The sequence below is a fragment of the Castanea sativa genome, chromosome 5 (assembly GCF_040712315.1).
Source record: "Castanea sativa cultivar Marrone di Chiusa Pesio chromosome 5, ASM4071231v1".
Lineage (NCBI taxonomy): Eukaryota > Viridiplantae > Streptophyta > Magnoliopsida > Fagales > Fagaceae > Castanea > Castanea sativa.
This window is the reverse complement of record NC_134017.1, coordinates 60,967,956-60,983,133: the sequence shown is the minus strand read 5'-3', so window position 1 is coordinate 60,983,133 and position 15,178 is coordinate 60,967,956. Positions and strand designations below refer to the sequence as shown.

The window sequence follows — 15,178 nt, the reverse complement described above, 5'->3', positions numbered from 1 at the left end:
CCGCAAGATATGTATAGGCTAGAATAGGTTCCTTTGCCTTGTATCTATATACGATTGTATTCAGCACACAAAAAATATACACAGAAAACTACTACCTTTTGACATGGTATCAGAGCAGGTTCCTAGGACCTCTGCTCAAACCACTGACGGCATGAAGTGTACCCATTGCGGCAACTCCAAACACACCCGTGACACCTGCTTCAAACTACATGGATATCCAGATTGGTGGAATGACCTTCAAGCACGTAAAAAACGGGAAACCATTGCTAATGATGGCCACATTGGGAGAGCTGCTATGGTTACCTGTGATGCTTCAGTATCCCTCATCCCTCAGGCCGAATCTTCACATGATCTAGGTACTTTGAGTAAGGCATTTCATATCTCTACTCACAATGATGATGAGGACTGGATTCTTGACTCTGGTGCTACAGACCATATGACATTTGATTCAAAGGATTTCTCTAATACAACTCAACCGAGACGAAGCTGTGTTGCAAATGCCAATGGGGTCACATATCCAGTTACAGGGGCTAGAACAGTGACTTTATCTCCTTCCCTTTCATTATCTAATACATTACTTGTACCCTCTCTTTCAAATAGATTGATGTCTGTAAGCCAAGTTACTTCAGATCTTAATTGTGTGGTATTGATGTATTCTACTTTTTGCCTTCTTCAAGATATTCTCACCAAGGAGATAATTGGGTGTGGTACTAAGAGGGGGGGGGTTATACTACGTGGATGACTTCAGTTCAGGAAGAGCAAATCACATGCACCATATGGTTGGTAACAAGGAGAGACAGATTTGGTTATGGCATCACCGACTTGGGCATCCATCATTTAGGTATTTGAAGCACTTACTACCTAGGTTATTTTCCAATGTAACACACTTAGATTTTAAATGTGATACTTGTATCTTAGCCAAAAGTCATAGGGCTTCTTATCCCATGAGCATGAATAAAAGTATGATTCCTTTTGATTTAATACATTCCGATGTTTGGGGACCTTCCCCAGTAACTACGTCTTCTGGTCATCGTTGGTTTGTAATTTTTGTTGATGATTGCACACGAATGACATGGCTTTACCTCCTCAAACACAAAGATGAAGTATTTGCTATATTTCAATCATTTCATACCATGGTTCAGACACAATTCTCTGCAAAAATTAAGATCTTTCGTTTTGACAATGGAGGGGAATATGTTAATCAACAATTCTAAACATACTTCAACAGCCATGGTATTCTCCATGAAACCTCATGTTCACAAACCCCACAACAGAATGGTACTGCTGAAAGGAAGAATAGGCATATCGTAGAAACTGCCTATGCTCTATTGATCAATGCCCATGTGCCGAATAGATACTGGAGTGATGTTGTTGCCACAGCCGTGTATCTACTGAACCGTATGCCCACCAAAGTCTTACAATTTCAAACTCCATTAAAGGTGCTTTCTGATCATGTCTCCTTACCTACTGTTTTGATGATTCCTCCCCGAATTTTTGGTTGTGTTGTTTTTGTTCACCTCCATAAAAATCAACGAACTAAGTTGGACCCATGTGCTGTCCGGTGTTTATTCTTGGGCTATGGAGTACACAAAAAGGGATATAGATGCTACAATCCCATTGCTAAAAGAATCTACATTACCATGGATGTCACCTTCCTAGAATTTGAAAAATTTTTCTCGTCACCGGTATCTAATTCCCCTCTTCAGGGGGAGATCTATGGTGAAGAACGGAATTGGTCTAATGTTGAAGTGTTAGACGTTGGTGACAATCCAGCACATCCGAATGATGACAACGACATGGTTGAACATGTACCTAGATCTGAACCTGAACCTGTACCTGAACCTTTAAGAACTAAAGTTGAACCAGTGATTGAATCATCAGAAGATGCAGAATCTGATGAATTCCCTCACCCCTTAGTACCCAACGACCCCCCTGCTGAGAATATTCCTGAGGTAAGCTCTCCTACCACACCTTTACAAACTAATGCTATAGATACATCTGCGGGTTATGTCCTACCTTTCAGACACAATCGAGGCAAGCCTCCAAATCGATACTCCCCAGACATAGAAGAACGGCGATCCAAGTATCCAATAGCCAACTATGTGTCTACTCAAAGATTATCGAAACCTTTCAAGGCTTTTGCACATACACTCTCCTCATGTCAGATTCCAAGTAGTGTTGAAGAAGCTTTATCGGATCCGAAATGGGCTCAAGCTATAAAAGAAGAATTAGAGGCGTTGCAGAAAAATAACACATGGGTTTTGAGTGTGTTGCCTGAAGGGAGGAAGACAGTGGGGTGCAAGTGGATTTTCTCCATTAAATATAAAGTAGATGGGTCGATTGATCGATACAAGGCAAGGTTGGTAGCAAAGGGTTATACACAGAAACATGGTATAGATTATCAGGAAACTTTCTCACCTATAGCCAAACTAAAAACTGTTAGAGTTCTGTTATCTCTTGCAGCAAACTTAGATTGGCCATTGCACCAACTTGACGTAAAAAACGCATTTCTCCATGGTGATCTTGAAGAGGAGATTTACATGGACATTCCACCCGGATATACTACTACATCAGAGGCAAAGATTGCATGTAGGTTACAATGAGCATTGTATGGACTAAAGCAATCATCTTGAGCATGGTTCGGCAGGTTAAGTTTGGCAATGAGGAAATATGGATTTCAACAAAGCAATTCTAACCACACTCTCTTCCTAAAACATCGATTGGGAAAAATAACAGCCCTCATAGTTTATGTAGACGACATGATAATTACAGGAGATGATGTAGAAGAAATATCCAGGCTTCAAGAGCAATTGTCAACTGAGTTTGAGATGAAGAACTTAGGAGGGCTTAAATATTTTTTGAGTATTGAAGTGGCAAGGTCAAGACAAGCCATATTTCTTTCCCAAAGGAAATACATACTAGACTTGCTGGCAGAGGTGGGATTATTAGAGTGTAAGCCTGCTAATATTCCAATTGTCCAAAATCATAAACTTGGAGAATATGTAGACCAAGTACCAGCAGACAAATAAAGGTATCAACGGTTAGTGGGTAAACTCATCTATTTATCTCATACTCGGCCAGATATTGCTTATGCTGTGAGTGTAGTGAGTCAATTCATGCACTACCCGAGTGAAGACCATATGGATGCCGTAATGCGAATCCTTCATTATCTGAAGTCCTCTCCTGGGAAAGGGCTTATGTTCTCAAAGAATGGTCATTTGAAGGTTGTTGGCTACACTGATGCGGATTGGGCAGGGAACATCACGGACAGGAAATCTACTGCTGGGTACTTTACTTTTGTGGGAGGCAACCTGGTTAAATGGAGGAGCAAGAAATTGAAGGTAGTTTCCTTGTCTAGTGCTGAAGCTGAATTTCAGGGAATGGTTAAGGGAATATGCGAGCTCCTTTGGCTGAAAAAGCTGCTAGCTGAGATCGGTGTTGCTCCTAGTTCCGAAATGAACTTATTCTGTGATAACAAGGCGGCCATTGCTATCTCCTACAATCCGGTTCAACATGATCGCACTAAGCATGTTGAGGTAGATCGGAACTTCATCAAACAAAACCTTGAAGAAAAGATTATTCAGCTTCCATTTGTTAAATCAGAAGACCAGTTGGCTGATGTACTCACAAAAGCAAACCGATTATGCAAGGAACTTCTACAACTCACTTGACAAGTTGGGCATAAAAGATATCTATGCACCAACTTGAGAGGGAGTGTTGGCGTGAGCTGTCTAATAAGATAAGTATAGAAATATGTCTATGTAAATCCCATACTTCAAGGGATTCCCTTATTTTTTGCCGCAAGATATGTATAGGCTAGAATAGGTTCCTTTGCTCTGCATCTATATACGATTGTATTCAGCACACAAAAAATATACACAGAAAACTACTACCTTTTGACAAAAAAATCATTTATATTAAATCAATCTCATTACTCTATTCATATTTCTCTCAAATATTATTTTTTTCTTTCTACAAAAATCAATGCAAACAACCAGGGACAGAGGGAGACTTGGACAAAGGGGGTAATGGCCCCCCCTAATTTTAAAAAAAAATTAGTATATATATATATATATATATATATATGTATATGTATAAATATAAATATAGGTACCAATTTTAGCAATTTTTTACAAACTATTGAGGTAGTGAATTCTTATTGGATTGCATCTAGGTCCATCACTTATATCACATTTTTACTTACTAATAACCACTTACTACATTAACAATTTGTAAAAAAAAGTTTGTAACTTTAGCATTTTTCTCATTTTAAAGACTAGATCTAAAATCTAAAACAAAATAAACAAGCCCAAAAAATTACCCAGCAACAAAAATTACTAGTAGTAAAGCTAAAAACAATTAATCCTAATTAATTAATTTTACCCTAAACAAACAACCTTGCCCTTTAAAAAATTTTAAAAAAAATAATTTTGTTCATACCTAAATGCACACATAAAAAATACAAATAAATAAATTATTAGCTATTAAGCAACATAGTCCAAGGCTAGAGTCGCCACACGCAACCAATAACAAAGCCGCCTCTCCTAACCTCAAGCTCTGGCTCCATCCTTGTAAACAACCCAATAAAAAATCAATCAAAATCCGCCTAAATCCACAAGCAACACAAAGCGGATTCACAAAAATCAAATCAGTCTAAATCTGCAGAAAAAAAAAAAAAAAAAAAAAAACACCTGCATAACCCAAATTTTCCATACCAAAATTCAACCTATGTTAAAACCAAACGCAGAGAAAAGAAGGATCTGACTGCTTACGTCCGCAAAGAAAAGCACTTGGCGGCAAGTTTTTTTTTTATACTTTTATGCTCTTCAATGTACAATGAATATTATAGGGTTTAATACTAAATAACTCTAGGCTAACCATAAATTAACCATAGAGTTTTAGGGCTTGCTTGGTAAAAGAGTTTGAGTAATGTTATTTATAGTTTTTTGAAATACGTGTGAGTGAAAAAGTATGTGAAAAAATGTGTAAAATTATTTAAAAACTGAAAATGTGTGTTTTAATTACTCCACTAAACAGACTCTTAGTATTTATTAACTAAAAATTGTTTATTTCTTCGTTTACAAAGAGACCATAGGTGTGTGTCAATTGACAATTTCCATTTTTTCAAGTCTATGAGGACTAACTTAATCTTTGAGAATGTAGTAGGTGTAATTTTTTTTTTAATTTAACTTTAAAATTTGACTATATATTACGAGAAGCTTTAACTAGACATAATATTATTAAAAAATATATATATATTCAGGGGCTAGGAGGTGCATGGCTTCTTGCAACGTCTTCTCCCACAGGAGAATATTTTAAATTATTATTGTGATTTTCCGGATTGCGTGGATCAAATTGAATTTGATAGTACTAATGAGTATGGTAATTAAAATAGGACAAATCTGAAAACGATGCAATTTTATTTCATTCTGTATAGAAATTACTGCTCTTAAAGTGTGTAAATAAATTTGAAAACAAAATAAATGAACCAAAATTCAAAATCTTAGTGTTTTCTACTCTAGCCTAATCTAAGTGTATATGTGTGTGAAGCTCTCTCCTAGAGACTTGAACTCCGACCCTTACCCTCCACACCTCACAAACACTTATACCTGTGGAGTGACTACTGCACCAAGGGTGTGCGGTGGTCAAAATCTTAGTGTTAACCTTTGCTTGATTCCTTTAAAACTCAAAGGTCGGTAATGTTTTTTTTTTATTTTTTAAAGATAATTACAATATGATGCTAATCTCGCAGCTCAAATTATTTCTTCTCTAGATCCTCAAGCATTTTGTGCATGGAAAGATGTCAATTCAGTTATAAGTCCTTTGGCAAAGTCGGAAAAGTATGATAACAAAATAAATGAACCCCATCTAGTATCGTGCAACAGTGCTCAACTCCTTTGTGACCCTATCTTCGCCTAACAATTTTGAATTATATTATATGTTGTGCCCATGAAGTTGACCTCATTTATTAAAAAATTAATATTGTCTTACGTAAGTAGCATGTAACAGCTGATCAACCTGCATTGTCTGTGAACGGAACCAAAACACACACACACAAACAATCAAACAATGAAACTAACGACCAAATGAAAAAAGTCTAACGGATAATGCAACTTGTTGTAGGAGAACCCGAAATGAAGAAATGTACGTGGTGGCAGTAGAAGCAAAAATAATCTGTTATAGTACTCCTTAATTGAATTTAGGTCAAGAGCAGCGGGCGCAGAGAGGCATGTGCATGACATTGCAGATTTGGATATGGGATATAGAAATTTATGATGCATATAAGAATTTTATAAATGAAGGTGCTTGATGTTGCTATATATGACAAACATTTTTTTTAATATAGGGCTCTGATCAATAATAAAATGATTATTATATGATGATTTTGTATTCAATGATTTGGATTCTGAAATCTCAATGTCTAAATCTTACGTTCCTATCTCTTGTGTGTTGAATTTTCTTGGTCAAAATAAGAGGTGGCTTACAAAATCATCTCATCTATTGTTCAACGAGTTTCTTAGCCGGCCAATCTCTATATATATTTCCACCCTAGCTAGGCGATTCAAGTAAAAACTCAGCCTCTCTTACTAGGCCCAATCCAATATACCAAATATGGGGATATTAAGGGCAACAATGCTTCCATTGCTCTCAATATTTTTCCTACTTTCTCTCTCAAGGCAAGTATCAGCTTCTGAGTCCTTTATTCACTGCCTTCTAAACCATTCTCAGCCATCCCATCCAATCTCTGCAGCAATATATACTCCCAACAATGGCTCCTTCTCATCTGTCTTGCAAGCCTACATCCGAAACCTTCGATTCAACACGACCACAACTCGTAAACCTTTTCTCATTGTCACTGCTTTGCATGACTCTCACATTCAAGCAGCCATCGTTTGTGCTCAAACGCATAACCTCCAAATGAAAATCCGAAGTGGAGGCCATGACTATGAGGGGGTGTCTTATGTGGCAGAAGTCCCATTCTTTGTCCTTGACATGTTCAATCTCCGATCCATTGACATTGATGTGGAAAGTGAGACTGCTTGGGTTCAAGCAGGAGCAACTCTTGGTGAAGTTTACTATAGAATCTATGAGAAAAGCAACACCCATGGTTTCCCAGCTGGGGTTTGTCCCACGGTTGGTGTTGGAGGCCACTTTAGTGGAGGAGGCTATGGCAACATGATGAGGAAGTACGGCCTCTCAGTCGATAACATTATTGATGCCCAATTAGTTGATGTCAAAGGAAGACTTCTGAATAGAAAATCCATGGGAGAAGATTTGTTTTGGGCTATTAGAGGTGGTGGAGGAGCTAGCTTTGGAGTGGTTGTGTCATATAAAATCAAACTTGTTCGTGTTCCAGAGATAGTAACTGTTTTCAATGTTGCAAAAACTTTAGAACAAAATGCCACAGACATTGTGTCTAAGTGGCAACATGTTGCAGATAAGATCGATGAAAACCTTTTCATCAGGCTTATCTTGGACGTGGTAAATGGCACAAATAAAGAGAATACTGGAAGAGCTACATTCTTCGCTCTTTTCCTTGGTGACTCTGAGCAACTTCTCTCTGTCATGAACAAGAGCTTTCCTGAATTGGGTTTAAAAAAATCAGATTGCAATGAAACCAGCTGGGTTCAATCTGTGCTTTTCTGGACAAACTTCGCTCTTGGCACGCCAAATGATGTTTTGCTTAGTCGAGTACCTCAAACACTAACTTACTTGAAGAGGAAATCAGACTATGTGAAGGAGCCGATTTCAAAGGCTGGGCTGGAGTTGATTTGGAAGAAATTGACTGAGCTGAAATACGTGGCACTGACATTCAATCCTTATGGTGGAAGAATGAGTGAGATTCCAGCTGAGGCAGTTCCTTTCCCTCATCGAGCAGGAAACCTGGCAAAGATTCAGTATGCAGCAAATTGGAATGAAGGTGGGGAAGAGGTTACAGATTACTATATAAATTTGACAAGAAAGCTTTACAGTTTCATGACTCCATTTGTGTCCAAGAATCCAAGGGAGGCATTTTTCAACTATAAAGATCTTGACTTGGGGATTAACCATAATGGCAAGGCAAGTTACCAAGAAGGAAGAGTTTATGGGATCAAGTATTTCAAGGGTAATTTCAACAGGTTGGTAGAGATTAAGACTAAGGTTGATCCTGGTAACTTCTTTAGGAATGAACAAAGCATCCCTACTCTTCCAAACAAGCGGAAGTAGAATGTTTTCTGCAATTTGATTGCTTATTCGATGTACTTTTAGCTACTTCATCATCAGGGAAAAAAAATACATCACATGGGTAAATAATTTAGTTATTTATATATTGGAAAATAAAGCGTTGTTATTTTTTGTTATGTTTTGATTGAAAATTTGATTACCAAATTAAGCTATGAAAAAGAAAAAAAAAGAAGAAATGCAGCAATATATGTTATGTAGTTTCTACTCAAATTTTGTTGCGTTTAAAAAATTATTGGGGCATTTGTGTTGGGTCCCAAATAATATTATCACAAAAACTATCAATTTAAAATAACAATTATACACAAGAATGCAAATATTTACGTGGAAAACTCTTTCTCTTTGAAGGGAAAAACTATGGGATAAACTCTAAATCAATTCACTATTATCAAATCAATTACAATAATTCTTGTGTGTGTCTCACGACTAAAGAAAAATCTCTATTGTTTTTCTTTTTTCTCACACACACTAATTGTCTCTCTCCATGATGGCAACACTTTGTTCTCTCCTCTCTATTTTCTTCTTCACGCACAGCTCTCTCTTGGCTATCTTATTTTTCTCTAAGCGGCTCCCTCTTTGGCTGCTCTCTCTTTTCTCTTGTGCGTCTTTCACTTTCTCTATTTTCTATTCAATACATAGCACACACCTGCTTTTTATATACAAAAAAAGTTTCAGCCGCCTTAGTCTTTTTTTCCTAGCAGAATATGAATTCCTAACATGACTTAATTTAGGACTCTTTTGGCCAACACGCTCATTAAATGAGCTTTCACATGAACTAGACCCACAACAGTTTGGTTCACTTGATGTTACATCAAGCTGTAATGGAATTCATTTAATGTTAGATTCATGGTATCACATTACATTAATATAACATTGTCATGTTCGGTTTAATATTTACACTTCCATCACATCACAGTTATGTAATATTTTTTTATGCTTAAAATTCCAAAAATAATTAACAATTTTTCAATGATCTTCCAAAAATATCCTTTCAAATTACTAAAAAAATTTTAGTTATTTTTAATTAAAAAAAAACCTCAAAATAATTGAACACAAATTTATTTCATTTTCTTACCATTTCTTACCAACCAAACAATTCAAGATCCATAAAAAACTAAAACAATTCCTTGCACTTTCCTCACTTTCTCACCTACCAAACATATTATACCCATTTGAAAAATTAAAAAAATACAAAACTCTATTTTACTTTCTTTTATTTTCTCATCAGCCAAACAACATTTACAAAAAATAAGACAAATTTCATTCACTTTCTTATACTTTCTCACCACCCAAACAATGATCTACCCAAAATAAACAAAATTTCCAATCCGATTTCATAAATGTCTCTTACAATAACCAAATTTCAAAATATATATGATAAGGCTAATTTTGAAAAGGTATCAAATTTGTTCACAGTAGATAAAACCGTCGGGCTCAATGAACTCATCAGCCATATTATACATTTAACGAAGAAGACGATGTCTACGCACTCAAAACCGACGACTTTGATCTTAACCCATTGACTCCACTCCCAAGCAAACGGCATTTGGAACCTGATAACTAGAATGCCCAGACAAGATGGGAAGCTGATGGGAGGAAGCTGACGGGGATAAAGAAGCCCTTGATAGACCCAACATGGCTTTGCTTGGACTCCACGAATGAGTATATATGGAAACATCTTGTTCCCCACGAATAACCCTAATCAAGAGGATCTCTACAAGGAAAGAATCCCGTAAGATACTCGCATTAATAAAAATCTTCCCCACAAGGAATAACCTTCTCCGCCAAGGAATGAATATCAAATCTACACTACTATAAAAATCCTAAAACCCTCACAAACTAAGGTATGCATAATTCACCCTAACTTTGGCACTCTAGAGTTGTGAAAGTTCTCTAACTTAACTTTCGGAGGGTATTTGGCCAATACCACACCAGTACTTTTTGTAGGGTCTTCTTCTTTTTGTGTTGTGTAGGTCTTGTCTAGAGCACGTGGGGACCGTGTAGTTTTTGACGATTTTTAGCATCATTAGTTGGCGCCGTTTGTGGGAATCAGGAAGTAAGCCATACTACTGCTTCTTGAACAAAAAGTTGCATGGTAGTAACTCACTCAATGGTAACCACCACCAACAATCAAGGGGACAAACCACGTACCACAGCCCTCGAGAGATAAATTCAAATGCTCGTTGCAACCGTGGAACACCTCACCAAGCAAAACCATGATCTAGAGGAACAGTTACGCCAAAAGAACATAGGATTCAACACTCAGGAGAAGGATCAAGAGAACACCAACGTTGAAAAAAGGGACCAAGATGGGATGGAGGGCAGTAACACCCCAACAAGACAAGAGTGATAGGATACAAGTCGTCCATCCATCACAGACACAGCTCCACCACACATGGTCGCAGAGATGCAGATGATGAAGGAATGGATGGACTTCATGATGAACACCCTCAAAGGATGGGTGTCGAGTGACCTCGATAAGTTGGTCCATCGAACTGACTCACTATGCACTACATCCGTCACTTCGTTCCCCCTTCCATCGAAGTTACGCATGCCACAAGTAGAGGCCTACGATGGATCTAAGGATCCCTTAGATCACCTGGAGACTTTCAAAATCCCGATGCACCTGCAAGGAGTGGTGGACGAAATCATGTATAGAGCCTTCCCCATTACGCTGAAGGGACCCACAAGGATTTGGTTCAGCAGGTTGATGCCCAACTCCATTAGTACCTTCAAGGAGTTGAGTGCCCAGTTGCCTTGCACTTTATCGGGGGACACAGGTATAAGAAGTCTACCGCCTGCCTAATGAACATTAAGCAACGAGAGGACGAAATGCTAAGATCTTACATTACCCGCTTTAACAAAGAGACCCTCTCAATTGATGAAGATGACGACAAGATACTAGTGGCTGCATTCATGAATGGGTTACGGAAGAGTAAGTTTTTATTTTCCTTATACAAAAATGACCCAAAGACTATGTCAGATGTACTCTACAAGGAAACAAAGTACATGAACGCGGAAGACGAGCTGCTTGCCCAAAAAGAGTAGCCTAAGAAGAGAGAAAGACTGGAGGAAACACGGAAGAACAAGGGACGAAAGACAACAAAGACTGGAGACCGACGGGAGGGTAGGCACTTTAAACCCCCCACTGGGAGGTTCACAAGCTTCACCCGTTGACCGCCCCGATCAACCAAGTCCTGATGCAGATCAAGGACGAAGGATCCTCGATTTTTCCCAGCAAGCTGAAGGGAGACCCCAATAAGAGATCTAGAGACAAATACTGCTGCTTTCACCGAGATCACGGTCATGACACATTTGACTGCTATGACTTGAAGTACCAAATACTCTTATCAAACAAGGAAAGTTGCAGAGGTTCGTCAGCAAAGAAAGAACGGATGCGTCGCAAGAACAAGCTACCCGAAGGGAGGACGAGCGTCCTAGGCTGCCCTTAGGAGACATAAGGATGATTGTGGGAGGATCTACAACTTATGGCTCATCAAAAAAGGCCCGTAAGACCTACCTAAGGATGGTTTAGAACATCCAGCTAATGTGTTTCATCCCAAAGATGGCGCAAATCAACAGCCCCATCATCGGATTCTCAGAGGAAGATGCTCGACGTCTCCACCACCCACATGACGATGCACTCATCATTAGCATACGGGTAAGGGACTACAAAACACACCGAGTCCTGGTTGACAACAGAAGCTCTGCTGACATCCTCTACTACCTGGTGTTCTAGCAGATGAGGATTGAAAGGGAATGATTGGTCCCGACCAACGCCCCACTTGTTGGATTCGGAGGAACAAAAGTATATCCCCTCGGCATAGTCTCATTACCCGTAATGGTCGGTGATTACCCACAACAAATCACAAAGGACGTAAAATTCCTTGTGGTCAACTGCTCGTCTGCCTACAATGCCATCCTTGGGCGGCCTACCCTCAACTCATGGATGGCCGTGACTTCAATTTATCACCTGATGATTAAGTTCCGCATTGAGTTCGGGGTTAGAGAAGTACGTAGAGATCAAGTGGCGGCATGTGAGTGTTACATAACAATGTTGGAGATGGAAGAGCAGCGAATGGTTGTAGAACCAATCGAGGGATTGGAAGAGATACCATTCGACAACTCCAGTCCTGAGTGAATGACTAGGATTGGCACTTTCGCCCCTCCGTCGATTCTAGGGCTGTAAATGAACTAAGCCGATCATGAACAATTTGGGCTTGGCTCAATAAAAAGCTTGTTCATGTTTGTTTGTATATAAATAAGCCAAGCTTGAGCCTTAATTTTAGGTTTGTTTAATAAACAAGCCAAGTCCAAGTAAAAAAATTTGTTCGCGAACAAGCTCGTGAGCTATTAGGCTTGATACACAACAATTCAAGCATAGACTCATTTATAAGTTTATATGTGTTAGCTAAATATACTCATTACACATATCTTAATAATGACATGGCCAACATGAGACCACTACCTATATTACCTTAATTTTTTTCTTTCATTTAAACTGATAGAGAACCACTTTAGACTATAGTTACATTTAAAAATAAATAATTAATTAAGTAGACCATATATGATCCTTCCCTATCAATCATCTAAAGTAAAGTTATGAAACATGTTAATATTTTCTCATTCATAATAGTTACAAACAGGTATTTTTCTTGTCCTTCACCATTTAAAGTGAATGTAAAAATTGTATTTTGAACAATTGCTAAAACTATAGATAAGGAATGATGAATGAATTTAATTATGTAAATTATTAATTTGAATAATAGCTAATCATAAGTAAGACTAGATGCATGATAAAATGAGTATACTATTTTCTTTTTCTTTTTTCTTAATTTTATAGATTTAAGCATTTAACAATGTAATATTTTTAGATCTCAAGCTCAAAAACTTGACCTGAACTTGAGTTTGAACTTGATATTAAACTTGAGTTTGACTTGACTAATTAATCAAGCCAATCCAAGCTCAGCTCAAGCTTTTTGGCTTTCCCACGAGCTCAAGCTCAAACACTATTTTTAGGCTTATCGCAAACTCAAGCCAAGCTTGTGCTTTTGATTTTTCCTAATAAACCAAACTTAAACATGCACTACTCGATAAAGCTCGGCTCGTTTACAGCCCTAGTTGATTCATTGAGCGCTAGAGACGTTTATAAAAAAAAACCTAAGATGTCTTTTACTGGAGCTTGACTGGAAGACTTTGTTATAGCTCGCTCCCTCACTGACTGACAACTATTCCCTCATTGCTTCTCTAGACATCTATTCACCTACAAGTGACGAAGTAATCTAAGAACCTATTTGACGAGTCTCTATAGAAGCGCTGACTAAACTAGAAGAGAAAAAGTAAAAAGCAGAAAGAAAGTGAAGGGAAAAGAGGACTTACAAGATAAAGTGATGATTCTAGAGATGATGGAATCTACAAGCTGGCAGCGGCAAAGTAACGGATGACAGCTCTCTTTCTCTTAGGGTTTGTGAGGATGAAATAAGGAGAAATGTGAGGAAGAGGTGAGATATTTATAGGAAGAAGATACACGGGAAACTAAGCGACGTTTTTGTTCAAAAGTGAGGCCAACCAGCCTATGCCAAGTGTCCTAAGTATTAAATGATGGCTGCTCGAGGAACCATTAATGAATGCGCATTTTTTTCGAACCTAAGATGTCTTTTTTCAAACTCCATAACCTGTTAGCTAAAGCCGACGGGGCCATGGAGTAAGGGGCAGCTGATAAGGGTAATTTTGAAAAGGTATCAAACTCGTTCACAGTAGATAAAGCTGTCAGGCTCAATGAACTCGTTTGCCATATTATACATTTAATGAAGAAGATGACGTCTATGCACTTAAAGCCGACGACTTCAATCTTAAACCGTCAACTCCACTCCCTAGCAGACGACATTTGGAACCTGATGACTAGAACGCCCAGACAAGATGGGAAGCCGACGAGGATAAAGAAGCCCTTGAAGGACCCAACATGGCTTTGCTTAGACTCCACGAATGAGTATATATGGAAATATCTTGTACCCCACGAATAACCCTAATCAAGAGGATCTCTACAAGGAAAGAATCCTGTAAGATACACGCATTAATTTAAATCTTCCCCACAAGGAATAACCTTCTCCACCAAGGAATGAATGTCAACTCTACACAACTATAAAAACCCCAAAACCCTCACAAACTAAGGTACGTACAATTCACCCTAACTCTGCTACTCTAGAGTTGTGAAAGTTCACTAACTTGACCTATGGAGGGTATTTGGCTGGTACCACATCGGTACTTTTAGTAGGGCTTTCTTCTTCTTTTTGTGTTGTGCAAGTCTTGTCTAGAGCACATGAGAACCGTGTAGCTTACTGACGATTTTCAATATCATCAATATACATTGTAAGCAAAGCACCAAAAATACAACTATGTATTTTTCAAATCTATAGAAAAATTACAAAGTTGGAAGAAAACATAAAGATTTAAATAAGTTCTATTGTCCAGGTAAACAAAAAATTCAAAATAAAGAGGCCCTAAACAAAGCAAATCAATTCCAAACCAATCTAGCAACTATGCCACTTTCGACATCTCCAAAATCTTCTTGCTAAAATCTGGTGATGAATAGGCTTAAAGAATTTTCAAACAATAATAAAGAAGAGGGATTCAAACAATACAAGGAACTTGGGTATTTTTGAAAAGTCTTTTCCATGATCACTAAAAACGCTGTCATTTTAACCTTATTTTTTTGCCCACTGTGAGGTAAAAGAAGAAAAATTGGTGTAATTATTTTAACGGTTAATATAATTATAGAAGTGTCCCACTCATCGAGGTGTATTTCTTTGCTCAAATTTCTCCTTTTAATTTTTTTTTTTACTTCAATTTAAAAAAGGGGACGGGGAAAAAAAAAACTTAGACAAAAATTCTTCTTTATCAACAGCTCGTCGCCTCTTCGAAGGATGACATAACATAAACACATGGGTCATGCGGA

At 37.9% G+C, this 15,178-nt stretch overlaps 1 protein-coding gene across 1 annotated transcript; it reads left to right on the top strand.

Annotated features, from left to right (window-relative positions):
• Nucleotides 1-6,559: 6,559 nt before the first annotated feature.
• LOC142637276 (berberine bridge enzyme-like 8) lies at nucleotides 6,560-8,342 on the top strand. The gene has a single exon (XM_075811552.1). The coding sequence runs from the start codon at nucleotides 6,613-6,615 to the stop codon at nucleotides 8,206-8,208; it is 1,596 nt and encodes a 531-aa protein (XP_075667667.1). The 5' UTR covers nucleotides 6,560-6,612; the 3' UTR covers nucleotides 8,209-8,342.
• The last annotated feature ends 6,836 nt before the right edge of the window (nucleotides 8,343-15,178 follow it).

Bases quoted from the DNA above. Each gene is read 5' to 3' on its own strand.
- LOC142637276 (XM_075811552.1), top strand. From the start codon at position 6,613: ATGGGGATATTAAGGGCAACAATGCTTCCATTGCTCTCAATATTTTTC.